Below are 16,452 nucleotides of genomic sequence, written 5' to 3'. Positions count from 1 at the left end.
TGATCTGACATTCCAGGTTCCTAAACCATATTTTTCTTTACAGCATTGGACTTTCTTTTCACCACCAGACACATCCACAGCTAAGTGTCCTTTCGGCTTTGGCCCAGCCGCTTCACTCTTTCTGGCGCTACTTGGAAATTCCCTCTGCTCTTCCCCAGTAGTATATTGGACACCTTCTGACCTGAGGGGCTCATCTTCCGGCGTCATCTCTTTTAGCCTTGTGATACATTCCATGGGGTTTTCTTGGCAAGAATACTGGAGTGGGTTGCCATTTCCTTCTCCAGTGGACCACATTTTGTCAGAATTCTCTGCCATGACCTGTCCGTCTTGGGTGGCCCTGCACGGCATAGCTTATGGCTTCACTGAGTTACGCAAGCCCCTTCGCCACAACAAGGCAGTGATCCATGAAGGGGAGGACTTCTACACACTGCACATAGTTAAACTATGGAACTCGCTACCACAGGATGTAGTGATGGCCACCAATTTCATTGGCTTAAAAGTGGGTTGGACAAATTCATGGAGGAGAAGGCAATCAATGGCTACTAGTCCTGATGGCTCTGTGCTACCTCCAGTACCAGAGGCAGTGAGCCTATGTACAGCAGTTGCTGGGGAACATGGGTGGGAGGGTGCTGTTGCACTCATGCCCTGCTTGTGAGTTCCCAGTCAACAGCTGGTTGGCCACTGTGTGAACAGAATGCTGGACTAGAAGGATCCTTTGTCTGATCCAGCATGGCTTTTCTTATGTTCTTATGCATGATGGTGTCACAGAAAAAGATAGTTGCTTTTTCCTTTCCAGGGACACAACCTGGATTCTTCTGGTTATGTGCAAACCTTACTGGGATGGGGGTGTGAGGGTTCTGGTATGGGGAGGGAATGTATATTTTTATTTTGTGGCTGTCTCAAATGATAACATTGCAATTCTACTGTGAATCAACAACAACAATAATACCCACCACTACCACCATGTTTGTTTGTTTGTTTATTTGAATTGTATCCCACCTTTCTACCAAGAAAAGTTGTGCTCATTTCAAATAATAGTAATAATAGGTAGTGTGCAAGTTGACCCTAGCACTCATGTAGATTATGTCGTGCTCGTGTAAGTGATCTCCAGTGCAATGCCAATCGCGTTAGCTGGTGCCATGGGTTTTTTGCTAGCAAGAGCAGCCTTCCCAAACCCGGTGCCTACCTGGTGCTTTCCAGATGTTTTGGAATTCCACTCCCATCAGCCCCCAGCCTGCACGGACAATGATTAGGAATGCTGAGAGTAGGGGTGTGTGAACCCACCCCCCTCTGGGATCCACGGGCACCCGCTGAAGTGCCGGCCGTGCTCAAACCTTCCCGGACCCGCCCCCGAGCCCCCATGAGCTCGGCGAGCCACCTGCAGTCACCCCAGGTCCAATCCGTGAGCGCCCGCCATTTTGCCGAGGGTTTTTTTTATGACAAAGGGAGCTAATTAAACCTGTGTATCTTTAAATACGTGCACATTCGGGCTGGGAAAGCTTGATCTATGCAATATTAGAGGCCCTCCACCAGCATCTGGTCTTCACTGTCTCCATTGGAACCTCCTCTAAACATGGAGGTTCAGTGGCTAATAGCCTCTGGCAGACTGATCCTCCTCCATTCATCTGTCTAACTTTAAAAACAAAGAAGAAAGTAAGAATCCTTCAGACCCTCTCCCACCATTGTTCTGGTGAGTGTTACAGGCCACAAGAGATGGGCAGTGACATCAGCCCCTCTCAAGGCCCTGTGGCACCTCCTGTGGCTGGACATAAACCCCATCCCGTTTGAATCCTTCCGTGCAGATGTGTCCCAATGGCCACCAAAGCTAGGAAGATAAATATAATGGACGGGATTGGTTGTTGATGAAAAGTGTGTTAAAAGCAAGCCCTGTGTTAAAATGTTTTAATTTAATTGTGGGGGGTGGGAGAGTGTGGCTGGAGTACCAGTCTACTTTTAATCATTGTGAAGTGATTTATCTCCTCTTTGCAGTGCTTCTACCATCCAGGCCTGTCATGGCACCATTTCAATGGCAAAAGATGCCACAGACATGATCTTCGGGACCCTCTAATATTACTTGCTTCACTTAAAAATATTTCACCCTGCCATGCAGAAGAGATCAAAGCGATGTTGTCTTCCCCAAGTCATCCACGGAAATGGTGCCGTTTATAACAACGCATTTTGCAGGGACTTAAAGTGCAAATTGAGAGAACAGCTCTGTGTATATCTGTGTTTTCCCATTCTCTCCCCCACCCTCCCCCTGCAACATCCCTTGATGTCCGGTCTTGAAGTTGCAGCACGATTCAACTGAAATAATCACTGTTGTGTGATGTGACACATTTTGGTGTAGGAATTGACCCTGGGCCGCATGCTGAAGCTGAGTTTCTGCTTCTTGGCTGGTTGCCTGCCTTATCTCTACCTGCCTGCCTCTTCCTACCTCAACAAAGCCCGCTGGACCTGGGGAGACCAGACAACGCTTAAAGGATTTATGACCCATCTTCTCAGGGAAGAGTACGGAACATTCAGTCTGGTAAATAAGGCCCCCTTCTTAAGAACAAGGTGTCTCTTATATATAGAATCTTGTGTGCTGGGAATCTTTTAGACACACCGGTTTCTCTCCTAGAGGCAGAAGGGGTTTACAATTATTACCAATTTGTATTTGTCTATAGCGATTTAATAGTCCTCATGCTTGTTCCTGAAGCCACTTGATGGCTGGAGAAATAATTCAGTCACCTTCCAGTTCCTTAGTCGTCTAGTTATTTTGTTCAGAAGGGGTGAATGAGCGTTCAGACAGGTGTAGTACTGCTGTGGTCTGGTGCGTAATCCAGATCCCTCTGCATGTTTCATGCATGCACACACAAGTCCTGTATATATGCAGGCTGTCCTGTTCATGTCAACGGAATTGTGTTACCCTGTTCATGGAAGTGAATGGTGAAGATCCCGTGCTGCTTCAAGATCCTTGGCTATTAGCAATGTCCCAAAACCTGGTGGGCCAATTCCAATAAACGATTCACACCAAAACGAAATAGCTTCATGCCAGCATTTTGTCCTCCCGTCATTCTCTTTGACTTCATTAGGGCTTTCCAATTGGCACAGATGTTGGCACTTGACCACCTGGAGTGGGTGGGGCTTATCTCTGTGTCGGCTGGGACGAGTTCCATAAAATTTAGGGTGGGCGTGAAATACAGAGGAGAGAGAGGCTGCTTCCAGAAGAGGCTTTTACTGTGCAATTGCACTGCCACATTCATGGTATTTTATAGCAGGTCCAAATGATATATTCCATGTGTAGCACACCCTTGTTTTCCCACCACTTCCTCCATCTTTTTCATGCCAGAAAAAAAATTCTTTAAGCAGATGAAGAGGGAATAGCTGCACAATGCCCTTTGAGTGTTAGCATTCTGGAAGAAAATAATTTCATTCCATTTTGTGCACCTTAGTTATCTTTGCCTTACTAGTAGGGGCTTCAACCAATTAAAAATGTTGAATTCGATTGCCAGGAGATCATTAGTTTGCATAAATTTAATCTTAATAGGGAACTCATTCTCCAGGGGAGAGAATGGCACCATCCATGCACCACAGGGAGGTATAAGCAGGCTTGGGGAAACCCCAAGGTTTGCAGAAGTGCAAAGAAAACGTGAGGGGAAAAAATCCTGAGGGGGGAGGGGGAAGCCCTAAAATAGTCCAGTGAGGACTGAGCATGCTCAGTGGCACAGAATGTTGAGTGTCGGGGGCGGAGGCGTGGAAATGAAAAACTGCAGGGAGAGAAAAAAACGGAATGGAATATTCTGGGAAGGGCACGGCTGTCTGTCTGGAACCCTGAACAGGAGCATTCTGCACTGCAACATTTTGTCACAGATACCACTTGTACTGGTCAATAAGACAAAAGTCTGATTAAGGATTACAGTTAATACTGCAAAGGTGGCTTTCAGACATGACATCGTTGCCAAGGAACAGGACACAAAGGGAACAGGATTATCTCGTTCCTTGGCAGTAAAATGGTGACCAAAGCCACTCTGAAATAACCCGGAATTGCTTGTTCATGTGGACACAGGCGGGTACTCCAGGATAAAATTCCTGGAATAACCAGAGGGCAGGAACCAACTGAGTTAACCAAAGGTGGGCCATAGCTGCAAATTTATGCAGCATAAATAACATTGAGTTTCTTCTTTTCCGTGCAGGCAAAATTAGAAAATGGATCCAGCATGAGTGATACGTTGTTGTAAGTGAATGCAAGTTGTATGGTTTGTGGTGCAATCTGCGCATGTCTTACCCAGATTAAGTCCTGTTCTGTTCAACGGGGCTTGCTTTCAGGGAAGCAGATAACGGGTCGCAGCCTTAATTTCTCCGTTGGGCTGGGGGTGCTGGTTCCAGGTTTCCCTTTGGAAAGGGCCCCCTGGTGGGCTCCATTCCGTGTTGGTGGGTCTCCCTGGTGGGCTTACGTGGCGCCTCCACCAGCAGTGCTCCTACGCGTGCCAGGCAGCTGGGTCCCAGCGCCACCAGCATTTTAATTTCCCACAAACCAATGCAACTGACGCAGCATTGCTCCAGGGTGGAGACATCTGAGGAATTGGATCTTTCAGTCTTTGATTCAGTTGGTCTTTGTGAAATCCGATACAGCTGACCTTACCAGAGCTCTTGTGCTAAGGCACGGATTGGAACGAAGGGCGGAATCCTATGCATGTTTAGGCAGGAAAAACTCCTACATCTCCCAGCATTCCCAGGGAGCTGTAAGACTTTTTTCTGTCCATGCATAGGATTGAGCCTTTAGTTATCCACCGGCTCTTGCATTTCCCGGATGTTCCAACACAATTCTTGGCTCAGTAAAGTACGAAAATATCTTTAGAAGTACGTATTTTGAGAGAAAATAAAAACACTTATTTAAATAGGAATTGTTGTGTGGATGAAAAAAATGTTCATCGCAGATTAAAGCAGAAACAGGACAGAACAGAGTCATGGGTGAACACATGTGAAAGTGACATGGATCAGAAATAAACTGATTCTCCCACCCCTAGTCCGAGACATTGTGGGAAATTTAAATGGAGCTGGCTCTTCGATCCAGCCATCAAGCACTCATCCAAGTCCAGATGAAAAAGGTGTTTTTTTGGGGGGGGGGCAGGGCCAGAGCACTTGTCCATGGTGGGTTCTGCCAGAACCCTGGCAGCCATCTGAGGATGCTGCGTGCCAACATGCTGAGTAAGAATTTTCAGCTTAAGGGTGCAATCCTGTGGCTGCTAGGCAGCAGCTGGACGGCCATAGGATTTTTTGGTTTTCGGGAACCGACCTCTGAGCCCACGCTCCAAGGTCAGTTCCCAGAAAACTACCTTCCCCCTCGTAGGTGGTGCCGTTCGTTCTTCACATTCGGAAGAGCAGTGCCGGGGGGGGGGGTTTCCTGGGGGCGGGGAGAGGACGGCAGAAGCACTGGTACAACACTTCTTATGCACCATCCAGCCTCCCCCGCCCCGCTCTGAACTGCTCCAGCTAGACAGCCGAAATTGGCCGTCTATCTGCAAATGCAGGCAGCCGGAGCACGGAGGAGAAGATCCCCTCCGCGCTCTGCCTGCCCTGCATTGGATAGTCGGTTGCCTCCGAGTTCGGAGGCGGCCAACTATCCACATAGGATTGCACCCTAAGTCTCCTTAATCATCAGCGCATGGCATCACCACTTTCTCTCCATGGTTACTAATCCCCGTTGTGCCTGTACTGTCATGATTCATGAGCTTCGGCTATTGGACAATATAAAAACATAATGAATAAATAAGATACATAATAATGCATTAGTGGGCCAGATGCTGTGACATCTGCTTTCAGCTACTGCACAAATGGTCCTTTTTGTGTTCCTCTGTCCTGTGATGGCCTCCGGCCATTTTCAGCGGTAGAATAATACCCATTCATTTGCTCACTACTCTCTTCTTCACACTTTGGTGTCTTGGCAGTTTTCAGGTGACCCACATGAAGGCGGAACTTTCTCCGATTGTCCCAGCCCTGGCCATTGCAGCGTGCTTGCATTCCTCAGTGAGGTAGTGCATTTTATTTGAGGTTTACTGTTTGAGAAGTTGCAAGCAGCATTCTCCTGCACTGTCCACTGCTAAAGTCCAGGCTTCCCCAACTTAATAACTGTGCTCACATTTATATATGCACTTCAGAATGTTCAAAGCTGTTCACATATCTTTCTCTTTACAACAACCCCATGGGGTAGGTCAGTAGGTACACTGGGCCACAGGTAGAGCCAGTGGAGTGCAGTGGGAGTGTTGGGCTGCATCCTGGGACACCTAGGCTCAGATCCCCAGTCAGCCACAAAGCTCACTGGGTGACCTTGGGCCTGCTGCTTTCTCTTGGCCTCACCCACCTCGCAGGGTGGTTGTGAGGACAAAACAGGTGGAGAGAGGTCACCACATACGCTGCGCTGAGCGGCTTGGAGGAATGCATCACTAGCTCCCCAGATGTTGGACTGCATCTTCCATCATCCTCAGCCAGCATGGCCAGTGGTCAGGGAGGATTGGTGTTGTAGTACAACGTCATAGAATCATCAGGTTGGAAGGGGCCTACAAGACCATCGAGTCCAACCCCTTGCTCAGCGCAGGAAGTCTGATTCCCAGGCGGTCTCCCATCCAAGTACTAACTAGGGCTGACCCTGCTTAGCTTCCGAGATCAGATGAAATCAGGCGCATCCAGCCCTTTGCTCGTGCCATCTTGAGACCCAAGGTTGGGGAAGGCTGACCGAGGTAGATCTCCTCAGAGCCATGCTGGGTTATAGGGCTAGACCAGCCTTCCTGTACCATGACCATGCTGGCTGGGAATTATGGGAGTTGTAGTCCAACACATCTGGATGGCACCAGGTACAAGAAGGCTGGTCTATCCCTTGAAGGATGGATAAAAGGAAGGACCTTTTCACACAGCACATAGTCAAACTGTGGAATTCGCTACCACAAGATGTAGTGATGGCCACCAATTGGGATGGCTTTAAAAGGGGGTTGGACAAATTCCTGGAGGAAAAGGCTATCAACGGCTACTAGTCCTGATGGCTATGTGCTACCTCCAGTACCAGAGGCAGTGAGCCTGTGTATACCGTTTGCTGGAGAACTTGGGCAAGAGGGTGCTGTTGCGCTCATGCCCTGCTTGTGGGTTCCTGGTTGACAGCTGGTTGGTCACTGTGTGAACGTAATGCAGGACTAGATGGACCCTGGGTCTGATCCAGCAGGGCTCTTCTTATATTCTTATATTCATATGTTCTTAAAACATAATCCAAAACCACTGGTCATGTAGCCCACATTAAGGATTCCTGCTTGGCTCTCTCTCTCTCTCTCCATAAGAACACTAAGCAAAATCACTTACTTGAAGACTAAGTTCCCAGAACTTTCCAGAAGTCTAGGGCTGGTCGTTCCTGGGCAGAACTGAGGTTCTCCACACTGTGGAAAGTAAACGCCCATGCTGTTTGGTTGATGGATTCTAAATATTTATTTTTGCACAGTAATAAGTAAAATACATGTCCTGTTATGTCATATATGCTTGCACTCAAAATGTTCCATATTTTTTTAGTCCTGGTTCATTCTTTTTCATAAAAGGCAGGTATTAATTCAGTGTCTTTGATAGAATCATGGGACGTAGTTTTAAGAGATTGTGAGTGTAGGCTTCAATACGTTTCTTAAATGGACAGGTACCAACTTAAAAAAATGTATCTTAATTTAAAACACTGTTTTTTATCTTCCCTGATTTGCCTGGAGTCCAGTTGCTGTCAGTGGAAATGTCACTCCTTTTTAGTCTGGTCCTGCATTGCCATCTGCAGTAAACATATTATGATATAAATGGAGTTTGCTGTATATCTCGAAGTTTTTCAGTGAGAGCGCAGCTTGTCTTTGTGTTTTTCTAATTAATCTCTCTTAATGCAGTTTCTCTCTTCTCCCCTGTTCTTCTAGGCCAAAGGTGGAGAAGCGACATTTGGTCTGGCTGTTTACTGCAATGCTCTTGACATATTCATTTTTCTTTGCTTGGAGAGCAAATCTGGATATTTCAAAACCTTTGTTTAGGGGAGTGGTGAGTTTGTGTTTGGCTAGTAACTCTGCTTCGTTAAGGTTTTTTTTTTGTTTTTTTTTACTAAACCTCTAGGATTTACAAGGGGAAGTACCCTGCATTTTTAGAAAATGTCTTTGATAGAATCAAAGAATCAAAGAATCCCTTTTATCAGATTCATATTCAGGGCTATTGCAAACACCCCCTTGTTCAGTCGTTAAGTCATGTCCGACTCTTCGTGACCCCATGGACCATAGCACGCCAGGCCTTCCTGTCCTCTGCTCTCTCCCAGAGTGTGCTCAGGTTCATATTCATTGCATCAGTGATGCTATCTAGCCATCTCATCCTCTGCCGTCCCCTTCTCCTTTTACTTTCAGTCTTTCCCAGCATCAGGGTCTTTTCCAGTGGGTTTTCTCTTCGCATTAGGTGGCCAAAATATTTGAGCTTCAGCTTCAGTATCTGTCCTTCCAGTGAGAGTAAATCTGCATCAAACCAGGATGGAGGAACCTCCGTCCTGCGGGCCTAATAAGGCTTGCAGGAAGTCCCCATATGAAACAGGACTGCCAGCTTCCCTGCCTTACCTCCGATCACTGAACAGAGATAAGACTGTTTCCTTATGCCCTTGCCATGCCTCATTAAGGCTTTTAAAAATATTCCATGGTGCCAGCGGAGGCTTTTTTCAGGCCTAATTGCAGCGTGGGGTGGGGGGCTGCTGGAGAGCGAAGGGCTGACCTATTAGGACTTTTGAGAAGTCTCTTTGCAGCGGAGGACGGGCAATGTATGAGTGTGTGCATGTGGGCAATCACGTTGTGAGGGTGCATGGCCACAGTGGGGTGGACTTGCTCACTGCGGGAACGTGACCCCCAACCTGCTTGCCCAGAACCAGCTTGGCCCTCGGGCTGAAAAAAGGTTCCCCATGCCTGCATTAGACCTAGGAAGCTACCTTAACACTTTCAAACCATTTGCCCATTGAGCCCAGTACAGCCTACTCCAGGGTCTCGGGCACAGAGAGGCCCTTCCCCATCACCTGCTGCAGGAACCTCTCAACTCGAGATGGGGAGGACTGAACCAGGGACCTTCCGCTTGCAAAGCAAGTGCTCTACTGCTGGGCTAGATGTTTGCAACTCGGAAAGCCATCTCCCAGATCCAAATGCATTAAAGCTGGACCCACACCCCAGTGCACATTAGAGCTGGGCCCGCACCCCAGTGCAAATCTTTGCTGCGGGACTGGGGAAATGCTGTACATTTTCTTTCCGCACAGGTCGAGCGATTCTGGATGCAGAGCAACGCGGTGGTTGCCGTTCTAGCTGGCCTCGGCTTCTCCTCGCTCTTCGCTCTTGGGGAGGCATTCGTGGAAAACAGCCGTGTGTTTCACTGCCTGAAATGGCTTGTGGCTGCCCTTCTCGTTACAGCACAAATCTACTCCAATTTCAGGTAATCAACAGAAAAACGGTGGCAGACGAGGCTTTGTGGATCATGTGTCAAAGTCCATTTCTTACCAGGATGGGCGAATCAGTCGGCCTCAATCTTGTTCAGCTTCTCAGTTTTCCACTGCTGGGCTTGTCCTGTTCTGGTTCTGTGCAAGTTTTTATTTCCCCATCCAGAAATGCACCTGTATTTTTGTGAAAATTTTTCAAATGGATGTATTTTTGTACGCACACACCCACTGATGGATGCACATTTGTGCACCTTTTAGAAATGTATGCATTTTTGCTTACGCCTTTTTTGTCTAGGAACACATGTTGGTCGACAGGTTTTGTTTTGTGGCAAGCTCAGAGACATGGATTTCATACATGCTTCTTCCCTTTCATCCTCACAATAGGTTGAAAGACAGTGATTAGCCTAGGGTCACCCAGCAAGCTTCACAGCTGGCTGAGGATTTGAACGAAGAGTCGGACACGACTGAATGACTGAACAACAACAACAACAACAACAACTCCTCAGTCCTAGTCCACCTTTCTAACCACTACACCACACTGCTCCATTTAGAACCCCTAAATGTGATGCTGTAATAAAAATTATAAAAATGGAGGAGTGTGCCGAGTCCTCCATTGGTCTGTTTTGAAGTTACACACACACCCTACTTTAGAGTTTTCCCCTCCTAAATATTGTTTTGTACTTCTGCAGACCTTGGGGATACCCTGAGCGTGCTGGTACCTTCCTCTTGTTTGTGGTTTAGACATTTTTAAATGAACCAATCTAATGCTCACTTTCTGGACTAATACATGAATTGGAATGCAGTTATCCTTTGGACTGCATACTTCTCCATATTTTGGGATGCAGTTCCCAGCTCAAAGATTACAAACAGAAAATGTGTATTTTAGAGGGCAGTATGTGCAGGAATGCGTATTTGTGGAGGGGGGGGGAAAATCTGTACAAAAATGCATTTTTTAGTGGGAAACGCATACAAAATGTGTATTTTAGGTGGAAATGTGTACAAAAATGTATATTTTAGGGGGAAATGCTTTTACGATGTACCTCGTGGGGGGAAATGTGTACATTTAAGTTCAGACTTCGATGTATCTTTAAAAAAAAAAGAAAAAAAGCAGGAAACAGGGCAGAACAGACTCACGATGGCAGTGAACTGCCCAAAGAGCTGTGGGCGGTATAGAAATGTAAAAAATAAATAAAATGATTGAACATGTGCAAAACCGGCATCCCTGGTGTGGTTTGTACTGTTTTGGCTATAGATAAGAAAGTTTTCTATCAGTAGTGAGGAGGAGGAGGAGAACAACATATAATTCAGCCCAGCCTTCCCCAACCTCATGCCCTTTAGATATGTTAGACTACAGCAGCCATGCTGGCTGGGGGATACTGGGGGTTGTAGTGCCACATGTCTGGAGGGCACCAGGCTGGGGAATGCTGCAATAGCCACACGGATACCTCCAGAAGCTGGCAGAAAAAGCACCAAAGTGATAGCTTTCCCGTATGTCCATCTTCAGCATCTGGTATTCAGGGGTGTTCTCCCTCTGAACGTAGGGGCTCCCCTTAGCTTATCATGGCAAACCAAGACTTCCCTGCTTTAATTTATGGCCGAGGAGGGTTTTGAACCTCGGGTGCTCATGCCCAGCCCAAGCACTCTTTCTCCATTGCGCCACCCTGAGCTTATCCGATGGCCTGTCGTTACTGTGAGAGTGCTTGTCAGTCACTGGCCCTCTCCTTGGATTCTCACTCCCAAAGACTGCTGTATATCTCACTGAGCTACCTGGGAAAGGCTCCCTGGGAAACAATGGCGCATATCTGAAAGGGACATATTGATGAATTCATTCATCCATTGCCTCTCTTTGTTCAGTGTCTGTGACCACAGCCGTAACGATGTCGTTGACCGGTTCGCGCGGAACCTTTTGTCCTCCATGCCTCCAGATGCCGTCGTCTTGCTAAGGGGAGACCTGCCCGGGAATTCGCTTCGTTACCTTCATTACTGCGAGGGAATCAGACCTGATGTTACCTTAGTTGACCAAGAGGTAGGTTGAAAGTGAGCTCAGATAGCAGCTTTCCTGCCCTCAGATGTGCTGGGCTGCAACACCTATCATTCCCAGCCAGCATGGCCAGTGATGGGAGTTGCATTCCAGCACATCTGGAGGGCAGCAGGCTGGAGAAGGTTCAGAGGCTAATCTGTGAATCAGAAGCCCCGAGTTCAAATCTTGCTTCTGCTATGAACCTGCCAGGCATGCCTTTCTCAGGATCAGCTGCCCATCTGCAACTCTTTTTCTTCTATCTATCTATCTATCTATCTATCTATCTATCTATCTATCTATCTATCTATCTACTGCCATCAGCATGCACTGAGTTTTGCAGAGGACAGGTCTCTGTCCCGAGGAGCTTGCAATCTCTTAAGCTATCAACAGAGGAAACTAGTAATCAAGGTAGGGGACAGCAGAGGAAACATGAAGAAGAATATGTGTGTATTTCAGTTATATGTGTATGGACTCGGCTGCCATGAGGAATATCAACTCAGGGCTTGTGTCACGTGGGAGTCCCATTGATTTCAGTGGACAAGTTAAGCACATGCTTAAATCTCTCCCACTGAAATCAGTATGACCTCTTAAGTGCTTAACTCTGGCTGGAGGATGATGATTAAAGATTATATCCCACCTTTCCACTAAAATAGCACTCAAGGCAGCTAACAATAACATTTAGGAAAAATGACAAAGTTACAATGAAAACGTTAAATCTCCTCAATTAAAAACACATCCAATAGGAAAACAAACAATAAAAATAAAAGACAAATAAAAGAACCTCAGTAAAAAAGAAATAACTGCGTGGTCCCATATACATTTTACTTGGAAGTAAGTTCCACAGTATTCATCGGGGCTTACTTCCAGATAGGTGTGCATGGGAAGGTAGCCTCACTGTCAGGTTTTATGTATGTTTATTTATTTATCAGTCATGTTTAGGATGGGGAAAGCTCATAAGCAGTGTCTTAATTTTCACCTGAATTCAGCTTGTTTTGGACAGGGTTACACTTGCCCTGAGGGAATGGGTTTGCAGCTTGGGGGGTGCTCCTAGATCCAGCTATGTTGCTAGAAGCCTAGGGCGCCCTCGGTGGCACAGAGTGCCTTTTCCCAGCTTCAGCTGGTTCGTGGAAGGGAGCATCTTGTCATGGTCATGCTCTTGTCACGGCCATGCTCTGGTAACCTCCTGGTTGCAAAACTGGAATGCATTATACGTGGGGCTACCCTTGAAGGTGACTCAGAGCTTCGGCTACTGCGCCCAGTAGTATAGAAATGAAATAAATAAAAATAATAAATAGAAGCTTAAAGTAGTACAGAATATGGCTGCAGTACAGCCAGCTTGACTCGGATTACACCAATTTCAGAAGGACTTAATGAGCTCCCTGTTAGTTTCTGGGCCCAGTTCAAGGTGTTCATACTTCCTATTAAACCTAAACAGATTGGGACCTAAACACCTGCAGGAGCACCTCTTTCCCTAGCAGCCTGCCCATGTCTTAGAGCCACCTGCTGAAGTCCTCCTCTAATTGCCTTTTCTGTTGGAGGTACATTTTTCAACCGGAAGGGAGAGTGCTTTTCCAGTGATGACACCCTGGCTTTGCAAAGAGGCTGTCCCGGCACCCATGTTCCTAACCTTTCAGCACCAAGCTAAAACATTTTTATTTACTCGGGCATTTTAAAGTGCTAAGCTTTAGCCTGTGTAATGGTTTTAATTGCTGTCTTTTCTCATTTTTATTACTGTTTTATTATATGCATCAACTGTGGCGTGTTTTAGGCACCTGTCAAAGATCCATCTCTTTACCCAAGCTTTCCCTGAATGATTGTGCTGCCCAGCCAGTCTGTTTATTGACTGTCGTGCTTTTAGCTTTGGTTCTGAATATTTTAAACATTTTAACTGTTGTATTTACTATGATGTATTTTAATTTCTGATTCCGCAAACCACTTAGAGATGACTTTAGATATGGTAAGTGGCTGATTAAAATAAATTGACTGATTAATACATATATTTATTATTTCCATTGATATATATTTTGTTGTACACCACTCTGGGATCTAAATTGGATGAAGGGTGGTGTGTAGATGTTTCGAAGAAATAAAACAGAAGTGTCACCTTGTCTTGTCTGCACTAGATGATGACCTATCATTGGTACTTACCAAAGTTGGCTAAACATTTGCCTGACGTCATCTTTCCTGGGAACCGTTGGAATCCTGTGGAAGGGCTGTTACCTGACGGAACAATCACATTTAATCTCCACCATTTTCTCAACGTAAATAAACAGTAAGCGCTCCTTTTCGCATAATAGCTTTCCTGACGTCTCCTTGGCTCTTGTCTAGTGTCTGGTCCTGCAGGCCAAAGAAGAGATTTCCCACATGGGCTTCCTTGTTGTTGAGAAGCCCTTTGCAATTTGTGGCTTTATTCACCAGATCTTCTGTGTGGAACTTGGAGCAGCTTTGATGGGATTCATGGTGGTCTCCCATCCAAAAGTGGACCCAGCCAGCCCCTGCATAGCTTCAACGCTACTACAGCGTTGGATATTCCCAGACCAGTCACCAGGGCAATTTGTGTACATTGACAACTGCTTCAGTTTTTTAAACTGTGGAAGAGTCTGGGCCTAGAAGCACCCCACACAGGGAGCCCAGAGGTAAGGAGGTACCCTAATGCCCAAACTTTAATCCAGCTTTCCCCAACCTCGTACCCTTCAAATGTTTTGGATGACAACTGCTAGTATTCCTGTCCATTGGCAGAGTGCCTCTCCTGGTATGAAGCTACCCAAATGCAACCCTCAACATCTGAGACCCTCCTGTGAGTGCTTCCTCCTAGGAGGTTCAGAGGACGGCAACAAGGAAGAGGGCCTTTTTGGTGGTGACCCCCCTCGTGCCAAGATTGCCATCTTTTCGGCACCAGGTTAAGACTTTGTCTACTTCCAGGTATTTGACAGCGTACAATGAGGCTTTTAATGTCAGTTGTTTTATCAGGTCTTGGTATTTTATCATTAATTGTTTTTAGCTATTTTAAATTGTTTTAATTTTTTGTATGTTTTAATCCCTGTTATGAGACACCTTGAGTCTTTTTCTGAGAAAGGTGTATAATCATAAAAATTATTAATAATAATAAGGCCATGCTGGCTGAGGCTGATGGGACTTGAAGTCTAAAACATCTGGAGGGCACCAGGTCGGGGAAGGCTGCTCTAGTCTGTCTGATCATATACCGCAACCATACACAAAAATGAACAGTGCTCCCAGTGTTCTGGTTGCTTTTGCTGCTACCCAGAACCAGTTTGATTGTGCAGCTCCGGCTGCCTGTTGTTTGTATGTTTGTTTATTTATTTGCTTTGTTGTTTGCTACAGCAAAGAAACCTTTGCCTGCATTGGGCTCCACGAAGGTGACCCCACCTGGAAGACAGACTACTCCCTTTGGCCCTGGGGCTCTTGTGACAAGCTGGTGCCCTCAAAAGCGCCCTTTGACCCCAGAGAGTGGGCTGATCGCACCAGGAATCTCTATACCTGGAGCGAGGAGTATGGGAGGTGAGAGGCACAGAAGGGATCGCTGCTTGTAAACGTTTGCGAAGCTGGACGAGGAAGAGTGCACAGATGCCGTTACGTCTGGCCTAGCATACGAGTTAGGAATGTAGGAAGCTGCCTTAGACTGAGTCTGACCATTGGGTCCACCCAGCCCAGGGCTGTCAACGCTGACTGGCAGCAATGGCTCCCCAGCATTTCAGGAGGGATTCTTTCCTAGCCCTACCTGGAGATGTCGGGGATCGAACCCGGGACCTTCTGCATGCAAAGCAGGGGCTCTGCCACCGAGCGACAGTCCCTCTGACTTCCCTGGGCCCTAGTCCCTGAGCCATGAGGTTGGCTCCGCAGCCCCTCCCCTTGTTCAGGGAAGGGCTTATCTCCTGCGTAGCCCCCTCCTGTAAGACGGCACGGCCAGGCTCTCTTCGCTCTCCTTACGAGAGCATCCCCCCGGCCCCTGTGCAGGCAACCCCGGCCCCACTCGGCATCTTGCTGCCATGTGCGCACATGAGACATTTGCCCCTAAGACCTCGCGCTGTGTTTTTGTGGTGGACGTTAATTGGGTAGGATGGAACTCGGGGCTTATAAAACGTAAGCGGCACCTTCGCCTCTCTTGCTGGCAGGGCTGTGTGAGCAGTTCTCCTCTGAGCTCGGTCCGAGCGGCTGCCTTTGCCTCCAAAGCAGGGCTGCAGAATCTCAAATGCAGCCCACTTGAGGCCCCGATCTGGTCCCCCAGGGTTCCCCAGAAGGCCTTTTCCCCCCCGAGACAAATGTGTATCTCAGTGACATGTACGTATCCTAGGGCAAATCACCTGGAAAACATCAGTTACAGCTTTGAAACTGCCAAGGTTGCCTAGTATTACATTTTCGGTTGGCATCCACTCATTTTTACTCAATGAGCTTATGAAACGGGAATTTTTGCCATGGAAAAATAAAGCGCTGGACAATTTTCCGCCCCACATCACTGCATAGGATAGAGCAGATCTCCCTCTCTACCTGCAGACAGGGAGGTTTGTGGGCCAGGAGGGAGGCCTGCCCTTGAGAGACGTCCCGTTGTGGGCATGGAATCCCCCAATGCTCTTGCTGTCCCACCATCGGGGCTCCAGCAGCAAAAGGGGGACGTGTCGGGAGTGGATCAGGGGAGGCAGCTTATTGGCCTCTGAACAGAACGCTGGACTAGGTAGTCCTGTGGTCTGATTCAGCACCAGTCTCCTCACGTTCTTCCGTTCTGATGAGGCTTTGCATCCACTGGATCCAGGCCTCTTCCGCTCCCCTGACACTCCTCCGAAATGGGGAAGAGCACGCATCACATGGGCCCCTGTTTAATCATCTGCCATTTTGGCCTTGTTGTGGCCTTCGCTGTCTGGCCAAGCACAGCAGCTCCTGTCTTCCCTTTTTAAGGTTTGATGCGTCTTCGTGGGAGTCGGTAGCAAACGAAGAGATGTGGCAAGCCAGGTGAGAGCCGACCGCCCCCGGCCCC

At 47.3% G+C, this 16,452-nt stretch overlaps 1 protein-coding gene across 6 annotated transcripts in view; it reads left to right on the top strand.

Annotated features, from left to right (window-relative positions):
* TMEM260 (transmembrane protein 260) overlaps nucleotides 1-16,452 on the top strand; it is an 81,734-nt gene that overhangs the window by 53,483 nt on the left and 11,799 nt on the right. For 5 of the 6 annotated variants that reach the window (XR_014787944.1, XM_084835556.1, XM_084835515.1 and 2 more), the window contains 9 exons: nucleotides 2,348-2,527; nucleotides 4,176-4,216; nucleotides 5,931-6,014; nucleotides 7,911-8,028; nucleotides 9,266-9,438; nucleotides 11,297-11,468; nucleotides 13,586-13,734; nucleotides 14,805-14,981; nucleotides 16,374-16,427. Coding sequence is in view for 5 of the 6 variants with exons in the window: in XM_084835515.1 (XP_084691641.1) it covers nucleotides 2,348-2,527; nucleotides 4,176-4,216; nucleotides 5,931-6,014; nucleotides 7,911-8,028; nucleotides 9,266-9,438; nucleotides 11,297-11,468; nucleotides 13,586-13,734; nucleotides 14,805-14,981; nucleotides 16,374-16,427 (1,148 nt within the window). In the remaining variant the exon portion in view is untranslated. The remainder of the gene's footprint in view (nucleotides 1-2,347; nucleotides 2,528-4,175; nucleotides 4,217-5,930; nucleotides 6,015-7,910; nucleotides 8,029-9,265; nucleotides 9,439-11,296; nucleotides 11,469-13,585; nucleotides 13,735-14,804; nucleotides 14,982-16,373; nucleotides 16,428-16,452) is intronic. The other variant, XM_084835534.1, reaches the window with a different exon arrangement.

This window comes from Heloderma suspectum, chromosome 1 (genome assembly GCF_057233095.1).
Source record: "Heloderma suspectum isolate Gila_16-S chromosome 1, 16-S_ref, whole genome shotgun sequence".
Lineage (NCBI taxonomy): Eukaryota > Metazoa > Chordata > Lepidosauria > Squamata > Helodermatidae > Heloderma > Heloderma suspectum.
Note: the sequence above shows the minus strand (reverse complement) of the source record. Positions and strands in the feature narration are given on the sequence as shown.